Source organism: Aphanomyces invadans, assembly GCF_000520115.1.
Source record: "Aphanomyces invadans strain NJM9701 unplaced genomic scaffold supercont1.23, whole genome shotgun sequence".
NCBI classification, from domain to species: domain Eukaryota; phylum Oomycota; class Saprolegniomycetes; order Saprolegniales; family Verrucalvaceae; genus Aphanomyces; species Aphanomyces invadans.
The window spans coordinates 634,240-646,969 of NW_008580168.1; the positions used below are offsets into that span (position 1 = coordinate 634,240).

General features: G+C 53.0%; 6 protein-coding genes across 7 annotated transcripts; 2 read left to right on the plus strand and 4 right to left on the minus strand.

Annotated features, from left to right (window-relative positions):
- Window positions 1-58: 58 nt before the first annotated feature.
- On the plus strand, window positions 59-760 carry H310_09928 (hypothetical protein; the record flags this gene model as incomplete). The annotated part of the gene is made up of 4 exons (XM_008876146.1): window positions 59-91; window positions 166-272; window positions 323-447; window positions 501-760. The coding sequence occupies 4 exons, from the start codon at window positions 59-61 to the stop codon at window positions 758-760; spliced, it is 525 nt and encodes a 174-aa protein (XP_008874368.1).
- Window positions 761-1,097: 337 nt separating this feature from the next.
- Window positions 1,098-2,679, minus strand: H310_09929 (hypothetical protein; the record flags this gene model as incomplete). Its single annotated transcript, XM_008876147.1, has 3 exons — window positions 2,332-2,679; window positions 2,008-2,279; window positions 1,098-1,961 (listed from the first exon to the last, which is right to left on the minus strand). The coding sequence occupies exons 1-3, from the start codon at window positions 2,522-2,524 to the stop codon at window positions 1,098-1,100; spliced, it is 1,329 nt and encodes a 442-aa protein (XP_008874369.1). The 5' UTR covers window positions 2,525-2,679.
- A 1,334-nt stretch (window positions 2,680-4,013) lies between these two features.
- Window positions 4,014-6,002, plus strand: H310_09930 (hypothetical protein). The gene is made up of 2 exons (XM_008876148.1): window positions 4,014-4,144; window positions 4,200-6,002. Exon 2 carries the CDS (start codon window positions 4,229-4,231, stop codon window positions 5,786-5,788), a length of 1,560 nt encoding a protein of 519 aa, XP_008874370.1. The 5' UTR covers window positions 4,014-4,144; window positions 4,200-4,228; the 3' UTR covers window positions 5,789-6,002.
- A 536-nt stretch (window positions 6,003-6,538) lies between these two features.
- H310_09931 (hypothetical protein) lies at window positions 6,539-6,913 on the minus strand (the record flags this gene model as incomplete). Its single annotated transcript, XM_008876149.1, has 1 exon — window positions 6,539-6,913. One exon carries the CDS (start codon window positions 6,911-6,913, stop codon window positions 6,539-6,541), a length of 375 nt encoding a protein of 124 aa, XP_008874371.1.
- A 616-nt stretch (window positions 6,914-7,529) lies between these two features.
- Window positions 7,530-8,446, minus strand: H310_09932 (hypothetical protein). Its single transcript, XM_008876150.1, has 4 exons — window positions 8,273-8,446; window positions 8,061-8,209; window positions 7,777-8,002; window positions 7,530-7,731 (listed from the first exon to the last, which is right to left on the minus strand). The coding sequence occupies exons 1-4, from the start codon at window positions 8,414-8,416 to the stop codon at window positions 7,570-7,572; spliced, it is 681 nt and encodes a 226-aa protein (XP_008874372.1). The 5' UTR covers window positions 8,417-8,446; the 3' UTR covers window positions 7,530-7,569.
- Window positions 8,447-8,582: 136 nt separating this feature from the next.
- Window positions 8,583-9,836, minus strand: H310_09933. 2 transcript variants are annotated; one of them, XM_008876151.1, is made up of 3 exons: window positions 9,526-9,836; window positions 9,370-9,477; window positions 8,583-9,321 (listed from the first exon to the last, which is right to left on the minus strand). In XM_008876151.1, the coding sequence occupies exons 1-3, from the start codon at window positions 9,791-9,793 to the stop codon at window positions 8,651-8,653; spliced, it is 1,047 nt and encodes a 348-aa protein (XP_008874373.1). In that variant the 5' UTR covers window positions 9,794-9,836; the 3' UTR covers window positions 8,583-8,650. The 2 variants fall into 2 exon arrangements, with proteins under 2 accessions (XP_008874373.1, XP_008874374.1); XM_008876152.1 differs by having other exon boundaries at window positions 9,370-9,836.
- Window positions 9,837-12,730: the final 2,894 nt, after the last annotated feature.

Sequence of the window (12,730 nt, forward strand, 5' to 3'; positions counted from 1 at the left end):
ACAACAATACCAGGCAGGAAGGCGCTGACGAAGTCGATTCAGGTGCTGTTGACGGTCAATGTGCTTGTGTACTCGATTTCCATCGGCGTCGGTACTGCGTGCTGCATTCGTGTCGGCAATGCACTCGGTGCGAACGCACCAGCCCATGCGCTGCTTGTCGCACAGGCATCCCTGGCAACCACCGGCGCGATCGCGGTGGTCGTGGCTAGCGCCTTTGCGGGGAGCCACAAATACGTTCCTGGCCTTTTCCTCAGCGACGCAGACTCGCCAGAGTAGGCATGCATGCATGGGACTGTCATGTTTGACGACATTGTCGGTGTAGAACTCAACATGCCATCGCGACCGCATTCGAGCGAGTCGTGGGCATTTTTGCCATCTTTATCGCCATGGATGCCATGAATTCGACGTGCCAAAGCATCTTGCGAGGCATGGGCCAGCTCACAATCGGTACACCCCACCCAACCACTCGCACGATATGGTTGACCTGTGCGTGCTTGCAGGCGCGATTGTGAATGCGGCTGCGTTTTATGCCGTGGGGCTGCCCCTTGTGGGCTTGTTTGCTTTTCAGTTCAAGTGGGGCCTGCAAGGCACTTGGATGGGACTCACCATCGGCCTCACGCTTGGCGTTGGCGTCTACCTTGTCATCATTTACCGAACGGACTGGCGCGCTCGTGCGAAGGAAGCCGTTGTGCGCAACGAAGACGACAAGGACGATATGGTACAAGGCGTCGTGGCTCTCGATGCCCATGGCGTCGTGTAGTCAGGAAGTTCCCACGATGTGAAGAGGGCCTTGCCCTGTGATTGAAAGCACGAAGTTGCTACAAACACATCGCAATCGTTCGCACACGTTGATCCATCTTTCTGTCGAACACTTGAAAAGATTTTGGCAGGAGGCGTCGGGAGACATGCTGCCCGTTCAAGACCGACATGACCATTCCTCAGCTTGCCGGAAAGACAGTGTGGACCTGGTTCCGCCAGTGGTGCTACCTCTCTCGTGGTTTCGAGGCGGAAATCGGCTGTGTGTTGCGGCGCCGCTCTAGTCCTTCCCAAGATGATCGCATACGCACGTGAATTAGAGCGCATAGAGCGTTTGCTTTCTAATACGGCGGGGGAGGCACGCCATGGTGGCTCGTCGGCGTGTGTTGGATGGTCCACAGACTTTGACTGCGTTCGAGCTTGCGAAGACGCTGCACGTCTGCTTCGACCACGTCCTTGGACGTATGAAGGAGCCACACGCTGCCGGGTTTAGTAAAGACGTCAACGGTGCGCACCAAGGTGGAGCCGACGCCGACGCTCCAGTACGAGCAATGGTACGACGGCAGGGTCGTGACAGCTTCGATGCCTGGGCAAGCTGTTATCACGCCTTCGTCGTACGATACCAACGGCACTTCGCAGCCGTGGGCGAGAAGCTTGCCAGGGAATGGAGGGACCGACCCAAACGCGATCGGGTCAAAGTAGCTGTCGACTGTCGCTCGCACTTGGTTGTACCCGAGGCACCGATCGACGGTCGGGAGAAAGTACCCGCCATTTCCGTGACACCGCGCGCCGACTTCGACGAGGCACGGGGCGTCTTCATGGGGCAACCACATGACTTCGGCATGCGCCGGGCCGTGGCGAATGTGCAGCGCATCGAGAACCTTAAGAATGTACGCCATGATCGCCATGTGCTTGGGGGACGTCGCTTCCACGAGTCGAACGGCAAAGTACACGAACGGCGCGTCGTTCGCGGGCCCCTTTTCATACTCCCACATGGCCACGACCTTGTGGACACCGTGGCGACTGACTGTGTCCACGACAAACTCGGTCCCGACCAAGTACTCTTGGATCAGAGTCGCTGTGTTGGTCATCCCGAGCTGGTTCACGTGCCCTTGAATGTGATGAAATGCATCGTGAACCTGCGCCATCGAGCGGCACAGAAAGACGTCGTCGCCGCCGGCGCTTTCGACGGGTTTCACAATCACCTGTCGACCGGTGCATCAGTCGACGGACTTGGGGAGAATGGCGTACCTGGAATGGAGACGGTTTGAGGTCATGCTCAATAAAGTCGACAATCGCGTTCCAGCATGTGGCTGCGCATTGCTTGACGGCGCGAAGATTTGCTTTGCGAATGCACTCGCCCATCACGTACTTGTTCCGTCGGGCGGCGGCGCCAGACGCACCATTCGTGGCCAGCCCCAGTCGGTCCGACAAATGATCTGCCACCGTCACACCCGTTTCACAGCCAGCGAGGACCCCAGCAACCACGTGGCGCTTCAGGGCACTCAAGGTACTCTCCATATCTAGTCAAGACGGGGTATCACGCACACGGCAAGGTCTGTACAAGGTGTGAACCTCGGTGATATAGCTCGGCGACGGCGTGCGCAGCAACGTCAGCTGGCATGTTGGCAATGCATGCCGGCTTGTCGGCGTCCGAGCTGTGGAGAATGATCAGTTGAAAGCCACGGCGGAGGACATCGCGGGCCACGTGCAACCCCGTCGAGACCGGGTCGACAACGACGACCGCGGGCTTGGCGACGATGCACATGCGTGCTGAGCGCGGCAAATTCGGGACTGAGGCACTCGCCGCTTTACGTCCGAAGTCGAACGTGCCATCATCGTGCCTGACGTGTTGTGATGCTGTAGTCGCTTGCCTTCATGGGGATGTTGAAGGGGTGCCACCGGAGGTTGGGGAAACGTCCCCTGAAAATGCAACGTGGGAAAGCCGACTGCTCCCGTGGCCAATCCACTATCGCAAAGAATTGAGGAGAATTCCTTATTTTATACTATTAATTGTAGGAATTTTGAGGAAAAAGTCTGGTGAAATATCGCAGCGTTGTTGAAGTTGTTGGACAGAGAGGGAATTACTACAAAGATTCCACAATAAGATGTGATTTGATTGATGGAAAATCGGGTTAAACCAACAAAAGATGTGGGTCACACATTGGCGACGATGCATGGGAGTTGGTTGCCATGCTTGACCAGGACGACGATACCCTTACACGGGAATTCGTATTGGAGTGTGCTGGGACCCAGCCTAGGCTCAAGGAAAGGCCGATGTGGTGGGCCTTGCCTGACCTCAAGGAAGTACTCTAGCGTGTTGTAATGTTGTGGCTCGGCCAGGAGCACCCACTCGCGCACGGCGTTGCTGGCGAACCAGCTTGTGCTTTGTCAAAGAGACGACTGGAATACGTGTAAGCATTCCCACTAGCCGACGTCCCTTGATGGTGCGCGAATTGCAGGCAGTGTACTCGGTGGAGTTTCCAACAGAAGTTGTCGCCGGTCCAACTTGATGTGCGTATTTGATTGGCTGGTATCCAATTGGATAACAGCCAATCAAATACGCACAAAGAATTTCGTGAAAATTCTTTCAGCCAATCAAAAGCGACGCGATTTATCCCTGGCATACAGACAGCACATTTTTGACTCCAAGTCGCAATCCGATGTTTCAACATCCCACGCGGACCTCACTCTCCAGGGGCTGCCGACGGCGCGAAGACTACACGACCTGGAAGCCACGACGACGGCATAGTAAAGTTATCTGCCGACGACAATGTCAGTTCCAGCACCTCCACTTCCGCTGGACCGTCTCGTATTTGTGTATCGAGCTGACGTCGGTGGACCTCTCGTAACTCGATGAGACACTACTTGTGCGCACGGTGCCCAAGCAACATCCTGTGTAATGCTGTAATTTTCACTCACGTGGTAATGCTGGGTATTTGTCGAGGCTGAAGTCACCATCCGGTCCTTCGCCGACCATCTGAACGAGGCTTCGCAGCAAAGAGAGTGGCCACGCTACCCAGTCGAGGCCAGGAGCTCACGCCAACGACGCACCATGAACCTGCTCAACCACGGCGTGTGCTGCGGTCGGCCGTGGCGTCAACTTAGCACGTCGTATGATTGTTACGGTGGCGCGTCCAGTAGAAGGCCAGGTGTAGCCTTATCCGAAACCGTTATCCGGATAGTGTCTATAAATACGTATACAAAAGCCAAGATATATTCGGGCAACCGGGAAAATGAGAACAATCGAGTTTGGACTCCATCTTCGATCCAACGGCCCTCTGAGGAAGAACGGCGACGGGGGACTCGCCAGCTGGACCTCACTCTCCCGTCGGCGCAAACTGCCCTTCCGCAAGCATATCTACCACCTGACCGCATCATACACAAGGTAAGACGGTCAAACGACGCGATAACATCGACGGCATCATCACTGGACTCGATAGGTTCAAATTGCCTCGTGCTGGGACGTGCCATGTCGGACGTAGGCCTGGTGAATGAAACATCCATCTTGGGCGGCAATAGCACAGGAAATGGCACGGTGTTTGGACTACCACTGAACTTGGTGGAAACCGAGCGCGGGTGGTGCCTGTTCGTGTCGTTCTTGGCAGCGCTCGTCGCGTCGGGGCTGACGTTGTGCAACATGTACCTGCATCTTCGTGCGTACACGCGACCAAATCTACAGCGATACATCCTTCGGATTCTGATCATCGTACCGTTCTACGCCATCGGGTCGTTCCTGTCGTTCTGGCTCGTGCACCAAGCTATCTACTTCAACATTCTTCGCGACATATACGAGGCGTTTGTCGTGTACAGCTTTCTCGAGCTCGTGCTGTCGTTTGCCGGCGGTGAATCCAACTGCGTGTCCAAGATGGTCGGCGAGAAGGAACTGGACCACCCCTTTCCGTGTAATTTCTGCTTCCCGCCCATGGCTCGGGATGGTCGCCTCCTCCGCGCGTGCAAGAAGGCGACGATTCAGTTTGTGTTTATCAAGCCAACCATTGCACTGCTGTCGCTGTTCATGCTGGCCATCGACGAGTACAACTCGACAGGGTACCAGTGGTTCCTCTGGGTCGTGTACAATGGGAGCTACTCGATTGCGCTGTACGGGCTTCTCGTGTTTTACTTGGCCACAAAGCACATCTTGGCGCCGTTTTCGCCCGTGCTCAAGTTCTTTGCCGTCAAGTCGGTCATCTTCATGACATTCTGGCAGTCGCTGATGATCGCGAGCTGCCCAGACATCACAGTCGAGCAAGCGTTCGCATGGAACGACTTTATCTTGTGCGTCGAGATGGTCCCGGTGGCCATTCTGTACTTGATCTCGTTCGGCGCGCGGCAGTTTCAACTGTCGCACCGACTGGCCTCCCACGACGTGGACAAGGAGGACGGCATGTCCCAGCGCAGCGCGATCGAGTGCGGCGAGGCGACGCCCCACAGCGGCGAGGTCGTGCGAAACATGAAGGAAGTGTTGAATGTCAAGGACATTGTTGCAGATGCGTTCCACAATTTCAGCTCGTCATACCAGGACTACATGCTCCAGCGCGCCGATGACGAAGACTTGGAGAAGGCCGAGCAACCAACGAGCTCGATCTTGGATGCTCCGACCCCCACGACGGACGACGGCTCGCCGCATCTGAAAACGAACCAGGTCAACGCGGATGCCGCCGCGCCGAAACCGGACCATCCCGGCGACCAACTCGACGACGGCATTGATGTCAGTGAGAACGAACACAATGACGAACAGACAGAAGACGGCGTTGACACCGACGGTGTAATTGTGTCGCCGTCCACAGTGGCAAAGCGCAAGTTGTCGCCCAAGATGGCGACATATTCCATGCGAAAAGCCAGCATAGGAAGCAACAGCAGCAGCAACAGCTCGCACTCGGCAGACACACGAACCAGGCGGAGCAGCGCCGAGGAAATGCCAGTCCGACAGGAAGCTATCGCGATTCCGTACTCGATGTCGGACGAGGAAGAGGACGAGACACTGCTCGTATCCCCGCGGAAGAACGACAAGACGAGCTTGCTCAAGTGAACGCGTTGGTTTGAGATAGTCCTTCAGTAATAGGTGGTAGGGTTTCGAGTCCGCTCGAGCTAATTCGGTTCGTGGGTCCACGAGTTGGCCTTGTGGAGCACCAACGAATGCCATGGTGGATGTTGTTGGCAGAGCAAACGGAGCAGTGTAGTACCAAGCGTTGTCCAAAAGAAGTACGTGGCAATGTGTGTGCGATGCTCCTGCTTTGGCGGGCCTGGTCTGTCAACACCGCGACAAACGCAAACGAACACCGGTTCATGCCCTCCACAAGAAGGGAGCGCTGCTCCACAGACCTGTCGCTATGCCACAAACACGGCGGCATGCATCTTCTCGAACAACTGCTTGCCAAAAGAAGTCGCCCGATTCTGAAGGGGATTTTTGGTTCCTGAAAAGATTGCATTGTACTGTGACCATGGGGAGTCTTGCGAAATCGTTACACTGAGCCCAATGCAGTAGTAGATCGGATACGGAGGTGGTGAGCCGAGCGCCAGTCATGTGCGATGGCGCGTATCACGGATGCAAGTCATGCATGTCGTCGAAGAACGCGCACGGCATGTTAACTCTTCACTCTGTTGCCCGAAGGCGGCGCAATCGTGCGCATGACGGGATGTTGCCGCCGAATAGTTAACCCATTCGTAATAAAAATTTTTTAGTGACCGTTAGACTACTACATAAGTTGAATTTATCTTGTGTACCAATTGGAAAATTTTTTGGAAATTCAAGATGCCATCATTCCGAGTGTTGCGAACTTCATCGAGAGCGCGACGGCAGCTGAGAGAGGTCGACGGATTCGCCGTCCAACGCAAGTGCAGCCGACGGTGGCGCGTGCGGCAACGGCTGGTATGTGCAGCGGTTAACGTGTGTTGGCTGTGCTCCACCTGGACTTGCTGTAGGGGAAGGCACATGCCCTACGCGTGGATGAGGAATGATGGTGATTGCTGCCGCGACGGAAAATCTCGTTCGATCGGCGGCGTTGCTACTGGCAATCGAGTTTCGACGCGTAGCTGAATGGGTGACATGGCTGAGGGCGGCACGGAGATGCCGACGAAGCACGGGGAGATGCTGATGTACCAACATCTCAAGAAAAACAAGTTCCACAAACGCCTGGCAAACGTATTGCTGCATCTGTGATAGGCCGTCCTGATCGTGTTGACGGGCAACGTCCTCTTCATTGCAACCCCAAGCTTGGCAGCGACGCTGGTGGGTTTGCAGCTACTGCTTTAGGTCTGTTGGACAGAAGCAAGGTCCCGCTGTGGAAGCGACCCTTTAGAACCACTTCTTGGCTGGAAGGATGCGAATCAGAGGATCTTGAGGGACCAAGGATCACGCGCCACCGCTGTGTCCTGGCTGGTTCATGGCGTGTGCCTTTCACATTGTGCGAAATCCTTCAGTGCACCTTCGAACTGTCGATAAAGCACTTGAACACACCGTTGTGAGCTCGCGCTACCTGCCATGTCTGTTCTTGAGAGATGGGGGAGACGGCACCTAAACGACAGTGAGAAAAGTCGACATTGCCTGCCATGCATGATGGCGCAAGTGTATAGGACTATGTGCAAGGCGACTAGTTCTCCACGGATGACATAGAAGGTGGGCCGTCGCATCGAGTACAGGTGCCGTCCACGCGATCGAATCGGTACATTCCGTGATGGCTTGGAAAAGGACACCATTGAAAGATGGTCTCGTTCGAGTTGAGGGAGGTGGCGTGCATGTTGCAAGATTTCATCGGTTCACGGCGCTAGGGTTGTCACACAAAGAGGTCGCATCTCTTATGTTAGGCTTATTTACGAGCGAGAGCGACGGCGGCGAGGAGGACTGCGCGAATCCGATCGACGGGAGCGGCGAGGAGGGCTGCGGGATCGGGATGGGGAGCGACGACGACGGCGGCGAGGTGGGCTTCGCGAGCGCGAGCGCGAACGAGAGCGAGAACGGCCTCGACTGCGGTCCTACGTCAGGTTGAGGATCAACTTGGCAATGATACCCCACAGTACCTCTCGAATGCGGACTCGGCGGCCCTTGAGCTCTTGATCGTCAAGTTTTCGAATTGCACGTTCCATTTGCTCCGCCGTTTGGAACGACGCAGTGCCATAACCACGACGGTCGACTTCGGAATGCGCCACGTCACCAGCTTCCCGCAAAAAATCTTTCAAGTCTTGCCAGCTTGTGTCCGAAGACAGGCCGCTCACAGAAATGCGATAAGACGTGCCATGTTGGCGCCTGGAACGCAGCGGTCAATGTACAGATTGATCAATTCATGAATCGTGAACATTCATACCTGCGGCGTTCGTCTTCCCGTTCGAGGTCACGGGGGTCTTCACCGCGGGGGCCACGCTTGGTAATTTCGACACGAAGCGTGTTGCCGTCCATCTCGGTTCCATTCATTTCCCGAACGGCATCTTGTGCATCGCGAAGGTCTTCATATTGCTACCGTTTCGAGATGAGCAAGGAACCGTTGTTCCTGGACTGGGGAATGGAGGGAAGGCGTACGACGAAGGCAAAAGCAGGCGGGCGCGACGGAGTCTTGATGCTAATCTCGAGAATCTTGCCGAACTTGTCAAACTTGTCGCGGATGTCGCTCTCCTTGACCTTGTCCGACAGGTTCCCGACAAAGACCTTGGCGCCGAGACTCATCTTGTTCGTTCCAAGCGTTCCCGTCCAGAAATGTTCAAATTCGATCCTGTTTGAGCCGCCCCTTTTGGCGTTTCAGGATTGGCCAAAAGAATTGTTAATTATGGCAAAAATTTCAAATAACGTAATTTCATTGGGCACTAATGCCAGCAAAATTCGAACTACACAATATGGAACGTTCAAAAAATCAAAGTTGATTGGATAATATTTCAACCAATCGCATGGCGCACCGTAAAGTCACCCGACGATGACTTCGGCAAATTCGTTTTCCACGTCCATGTACCATGGGGAGGCAGTCGACGCGACGGGCCACGTCTTCCGATGCGTCGGGTCCATCCAATCCACTGTGTTGAGGTCGATTCGCCGAAGCACGCTGTTCTCGGTCGATTGGAAGTATACGTGCAGATTTTGGTGGTCGCGGATCACGATCCATTCCGTGGCGAACGTAGGCGATATGATGGGTTGCACAACAGTATTGAGCAAATGCAACGCGCGAGTCACTCCGCTTTGGTCAACTGACGAAGCTGCGGTGAAACTTGTCTGGACGTCGTAAGTGTCTTGACTCGAAACGTGATTGTACTTTGCCAGACGAACAAAACGATCGGTGGATGACATCCCGGAGGGCACCCCCTCGTGCAGCGATGCTGCAGCTAAGCGATCAAGTTGAACGGACAGCGGGGGATCATTCGTCAATACTCCGAGTGGATTGTCGATCAGGTGCATCGTGCCGTCAAGGAATTCAATTGCCATTGACGCCCCAGATGCGTCATGTATTGCCACATGCAAAGGAAGGGTTCGAAGAGGTCCGAGGCCGGCATGCAGCGTCAGGCCAATCTGCGTCAGATCGATACCCGTGGGTTGAATCAAACGAATTCCACGCTTGACGTCTTCGATAGTGGCAAAGTTACCTGTGGAGCACGTTCATGCAGAGATGCTGGCAAAATGTTCTCACGCACCGAGGATGTAGCTGCACAGATTGCTCACAATTGGACGATTCGTCGAGTCCAATGGGTTAGTCGTGGGGTACACTGTGTCGGACATATAAAGCCAAGACGCTGACAGACCTATGAGCCCGTGAATGATCACGATGATGCCCGTCAATGTTTAATTACCCTTGGTGTTCAACCCATCCATCGAAAATGGAAGCGTTGCAACATTGAAAGAGAGGAAACCGAACTTGTTCGTCCATGAATGGCCGCTTTGTTCTTGGAAGGGACTTCCCACCGGCACTGTTGTCACGACAGTGTTCAAGTCGAGGCTAAAGTCCATGGTCCTCGCCGATATCACGTTCGTCGCCGAAGCGTTCAAGAGAAAGTCACTGCATCCTGAAGCCAAGCTCCACAGACCCAGCATGATCAACCATCGCGCCAGCATCGCCATGCCGCCGGGTGGCACACACCGTCGTTTCACTGTTGCGGACAAGGTATGAAGTGTGACAGGTGTCGAAATTTATAGAGTTTCAAAGTTTTTGAATGGCGGTAACCGATAGCAGCGGTTACAGACCACCGTTCTGGAGTTCAAGGGCGACCCTATGACCTTGCTATAGATGCTTGGACGAGCGCCAAGGAAGTACGCTTGACACTCCACCCCATCGCTTATGAGATGACCTATCTATTCGATGCAGTTGCCCTGTCGGTGGCCCTTAGTCGAGATCACCTGGACGAATGGTGGGCCGCCGACTAGGTAGTGGCCAAACGCAGAATGGGCTTCCTTCTGCGCATGGCTTGGTCCTTGACCAATCTTGACGTTTTCTCCAACGTTAAGTTGACGAAATTGACCTTTCGAGCGGGTATAAACATTCCACGAGAAGCGTGTACACTGCGAATGAAGCGGTGGTTGCGCCGGTAAATTTATCATCATCTGTCGACTTGGATGTCTTCTCCCTACTAACTTGCCTATGCAGTCACGAAAACTGTGCGTACAAGATCGAGGATGGAACTCATGTATCCACCGCTATATCTGTTTGCCTTGATCTACTTTGCCAAGAGTTGTCCCCGCAAAGCAACTCACATTGCAACAAAACGAGGTAGATGGACTAACGTACGGCAGTCGTTCGACGAGCATTCATCCCCATGGAGCATGGACCAACTGTAGCTATTGAATGTCGCTTGAACCGGGCAACCGCTGACAGCACATTCCAATATTGAATGTCGCTTGAACCGGGCAACCGCTGACAGCACATTCCAATAGTACAGTGCGCGCCACTTGATTGCAGACACCCTTCATTTTTCATGGAGTCTGTATTTTCAAGATGTCTACCACTTCGAGTTGCCTTTACCTCCGTAGAACTCGAACACAGATCATATATCTGTGGATTCAAACCATGAAACCCTTTCCTTCGCATCACTCCACGACATTTATCCTATTTGCTTGTGACAGATAATTGCAGCCAGAATGAAAATTTGAGTTATCAGTGAAAATACACAGGTAATATGGCTGCTAATAGTTGCATTTGTTGCCCTTAGCAGCAATAACGGCAACGCACCGCTTTGGTATTGACTTCATCAACTTGTTGAGTTACTCTTGAGGGATTTTTGCCCACTCCTCCTTGAAGGCCACAATGTGGTCTTCCTTGGTCATATATTGTTTTCCGTTTGGGTAAACCTAGCGCACCATGTATCCCCACACATTCTCAATGGGATTGAGGTCTGGGAGAGTGCCGGGTGATCGAACAACGACACGCCTTCGTCTTGAAAAACGTCATGGTAACCTTGGAGCGGTGGATCGACGCATTGTCTTGCTTAAAGACAAAATTTGGTCCATAATGTTAATGGCCAAATGGGAACAAGTGGTTGCTGACGGGTCGATGTACTTTTCTGAGTTTTGTTTTCCATACAAGATGGCCAAGTCGGCCAATCCAGCGCCGGAAAATGCACCCCACACCATCACGCCGCCTCCATTGTTAGCGCGAGTGAAGAATGAGGCAGGTTCGTTGCGAAGATCCTCCCAGTAATACTGAAAGCGGTCCATCGAGGTTGAATTTCTTCTCGTCGGACCAGATGATTTCAGTCCAACTTGGAGGATTTTCCGAGTGACCTTTCGCGTACTTCATCTGCGCTTCCTTGTGCGCGAGATTGAGGCGAGAGGTGTTCTTCCGCTTCTTGAACTTGAGAAATCCTTATGTCTTCAAGCGTCGTTGACAAATTTCAATTGAACCTTCAAGTTGCAATGATGCATGGAGGCTTCTGACGGATGTACCACATACCGCTGCAGCACAAAAACGTCTGCGGCACTCCTTGTTGACGATTTTTGTGGCTCAACGTCCCTTGTATTTTTTGCCGTAGGTGTCAGGGGCCTTTAGGTAGGCCCCTATAGTGTCCTTGGAACGACCCAAGTGGCTTGCAATTGCTCGATAGGATAGATTGTGGTTGCAAAAAGTTCGCGCTGCCACTTGCTCTTCAATTGTTAATTGTGGCGCACTTCCCATCCTATATTGACATGGAAGTGTGGCGAAGATGCAGACATAGTTGTTGATACCTTTGCGTGGACAGTTGAGAGCCGAGTTGCGAGCAAAGGCCAAATTAATAAGTGACCTACAATTATCTGTCGCACTCACGAATGCGTTTTCCCGCCAAAGCGATGCAACAAAAATTGCTCGTGAAGCGTCCAACACACCAAAATACCCGCCAATGGGAGCTGATTTTCGTCGTATTGTGCTGAATTAAGCAACTTGATTGGCGGGATTTTCTACTGAAAATTAGGGGTGTCTGCAATTAAGTGGCGCGCACTGTATGTACAGTACCGTCAAATATGCTCTGCCCGGCGTAGTGTACGTCTCGTAAATCAACAGGCAAGCCGAGCGAAAGGCACAATCGAGGATGAAAAAACTCTACCTCCGTTCCGATAGATTAAAACTTTACACTGCCCTACCGATTTCTCCACCTGACAAACCAAGATTCAATCCCGTAGAGGATTGTGGTGCCACTACTCCAGTCAGACTGTCCGAAACGAGAAAACTCCTCAAGTTGTACTTTTATTGCCCGATTTACGTGATATAAGAACAATTTTAGCAAGTCAGTTGGGAACGCCACCACAGCGATAACATTTTGTTAGAGTGGTACTCCGGAGACAAATCACGAAACTTCAACTAGTACTACGTAGTACTTCTTTGTCATGTACTAGTACATGGAATACTTGTACTAAACTTCTCTCGAGTTTCGATTGGCAGGGTTCACACTCTACGACAATTTTAACCATAAATGGAGTATGGGGTGCTCTTAGATTCCTTGTAAGCCAACCACACAGAATGCTTCGTAATACTAGTATTCAGTCGAATAAACCTCCACAATAATGAGATTCAGCCATGAACCCACAGAA

Bases quoted from the DNA above. Each gene is read 5' to 3' on its own strand.
- H310_09932 (XM_008876150.1), bottom strand. From the start codon at position 8,416: ATGAGTCTCGGCGCCAAGGTCTTTGTCGGGAACCTGTCGGACAAGGTC. The intron at 8,003-8,060 runs GTATGAATGTTC...GCTGCGTTCCAG, and splicing joins CGGGAAGACGAACGCCGCAG to GCGCCAACATGGCACGTCTT. The intron at 7,732-7,776 runs GTACTGTGGGGT...AACCTGACGTAG, and splicing joins GCCGAGTCCGCATTCGAGAG to GACCGCAGTCGAGGCCGTTC.
- H310_09930 (XM_008876148.1), top strand. From the start codon at position 4,229: ATGTCGGACGTAGGCCTGGTGAATGAAACATCCATCTTGGGCGGCAAT.
- H310_09933 (XM_008876151.1), bottom strand. From the start codon at position 9,793: ATGGCGATGCTGGCGCGATGGTTGATCATGCTGGGTCTGTGGAGCTTG. The intron at 9,478-9,525 runs GTAATTAAACAT...ACGGGCTCATAG, and splicing joins GGATGGGTTGAACACCAAGG to GTCTGTCAGCGTCTTGGCTT. The intron at 9,322-9,369 runs GTGCGTGAGAAC...CGTGCTCCACAG, and splicing joins TCTGTGCAGCTACATCCTCG to GTAACTTTGCCACTATCGAA.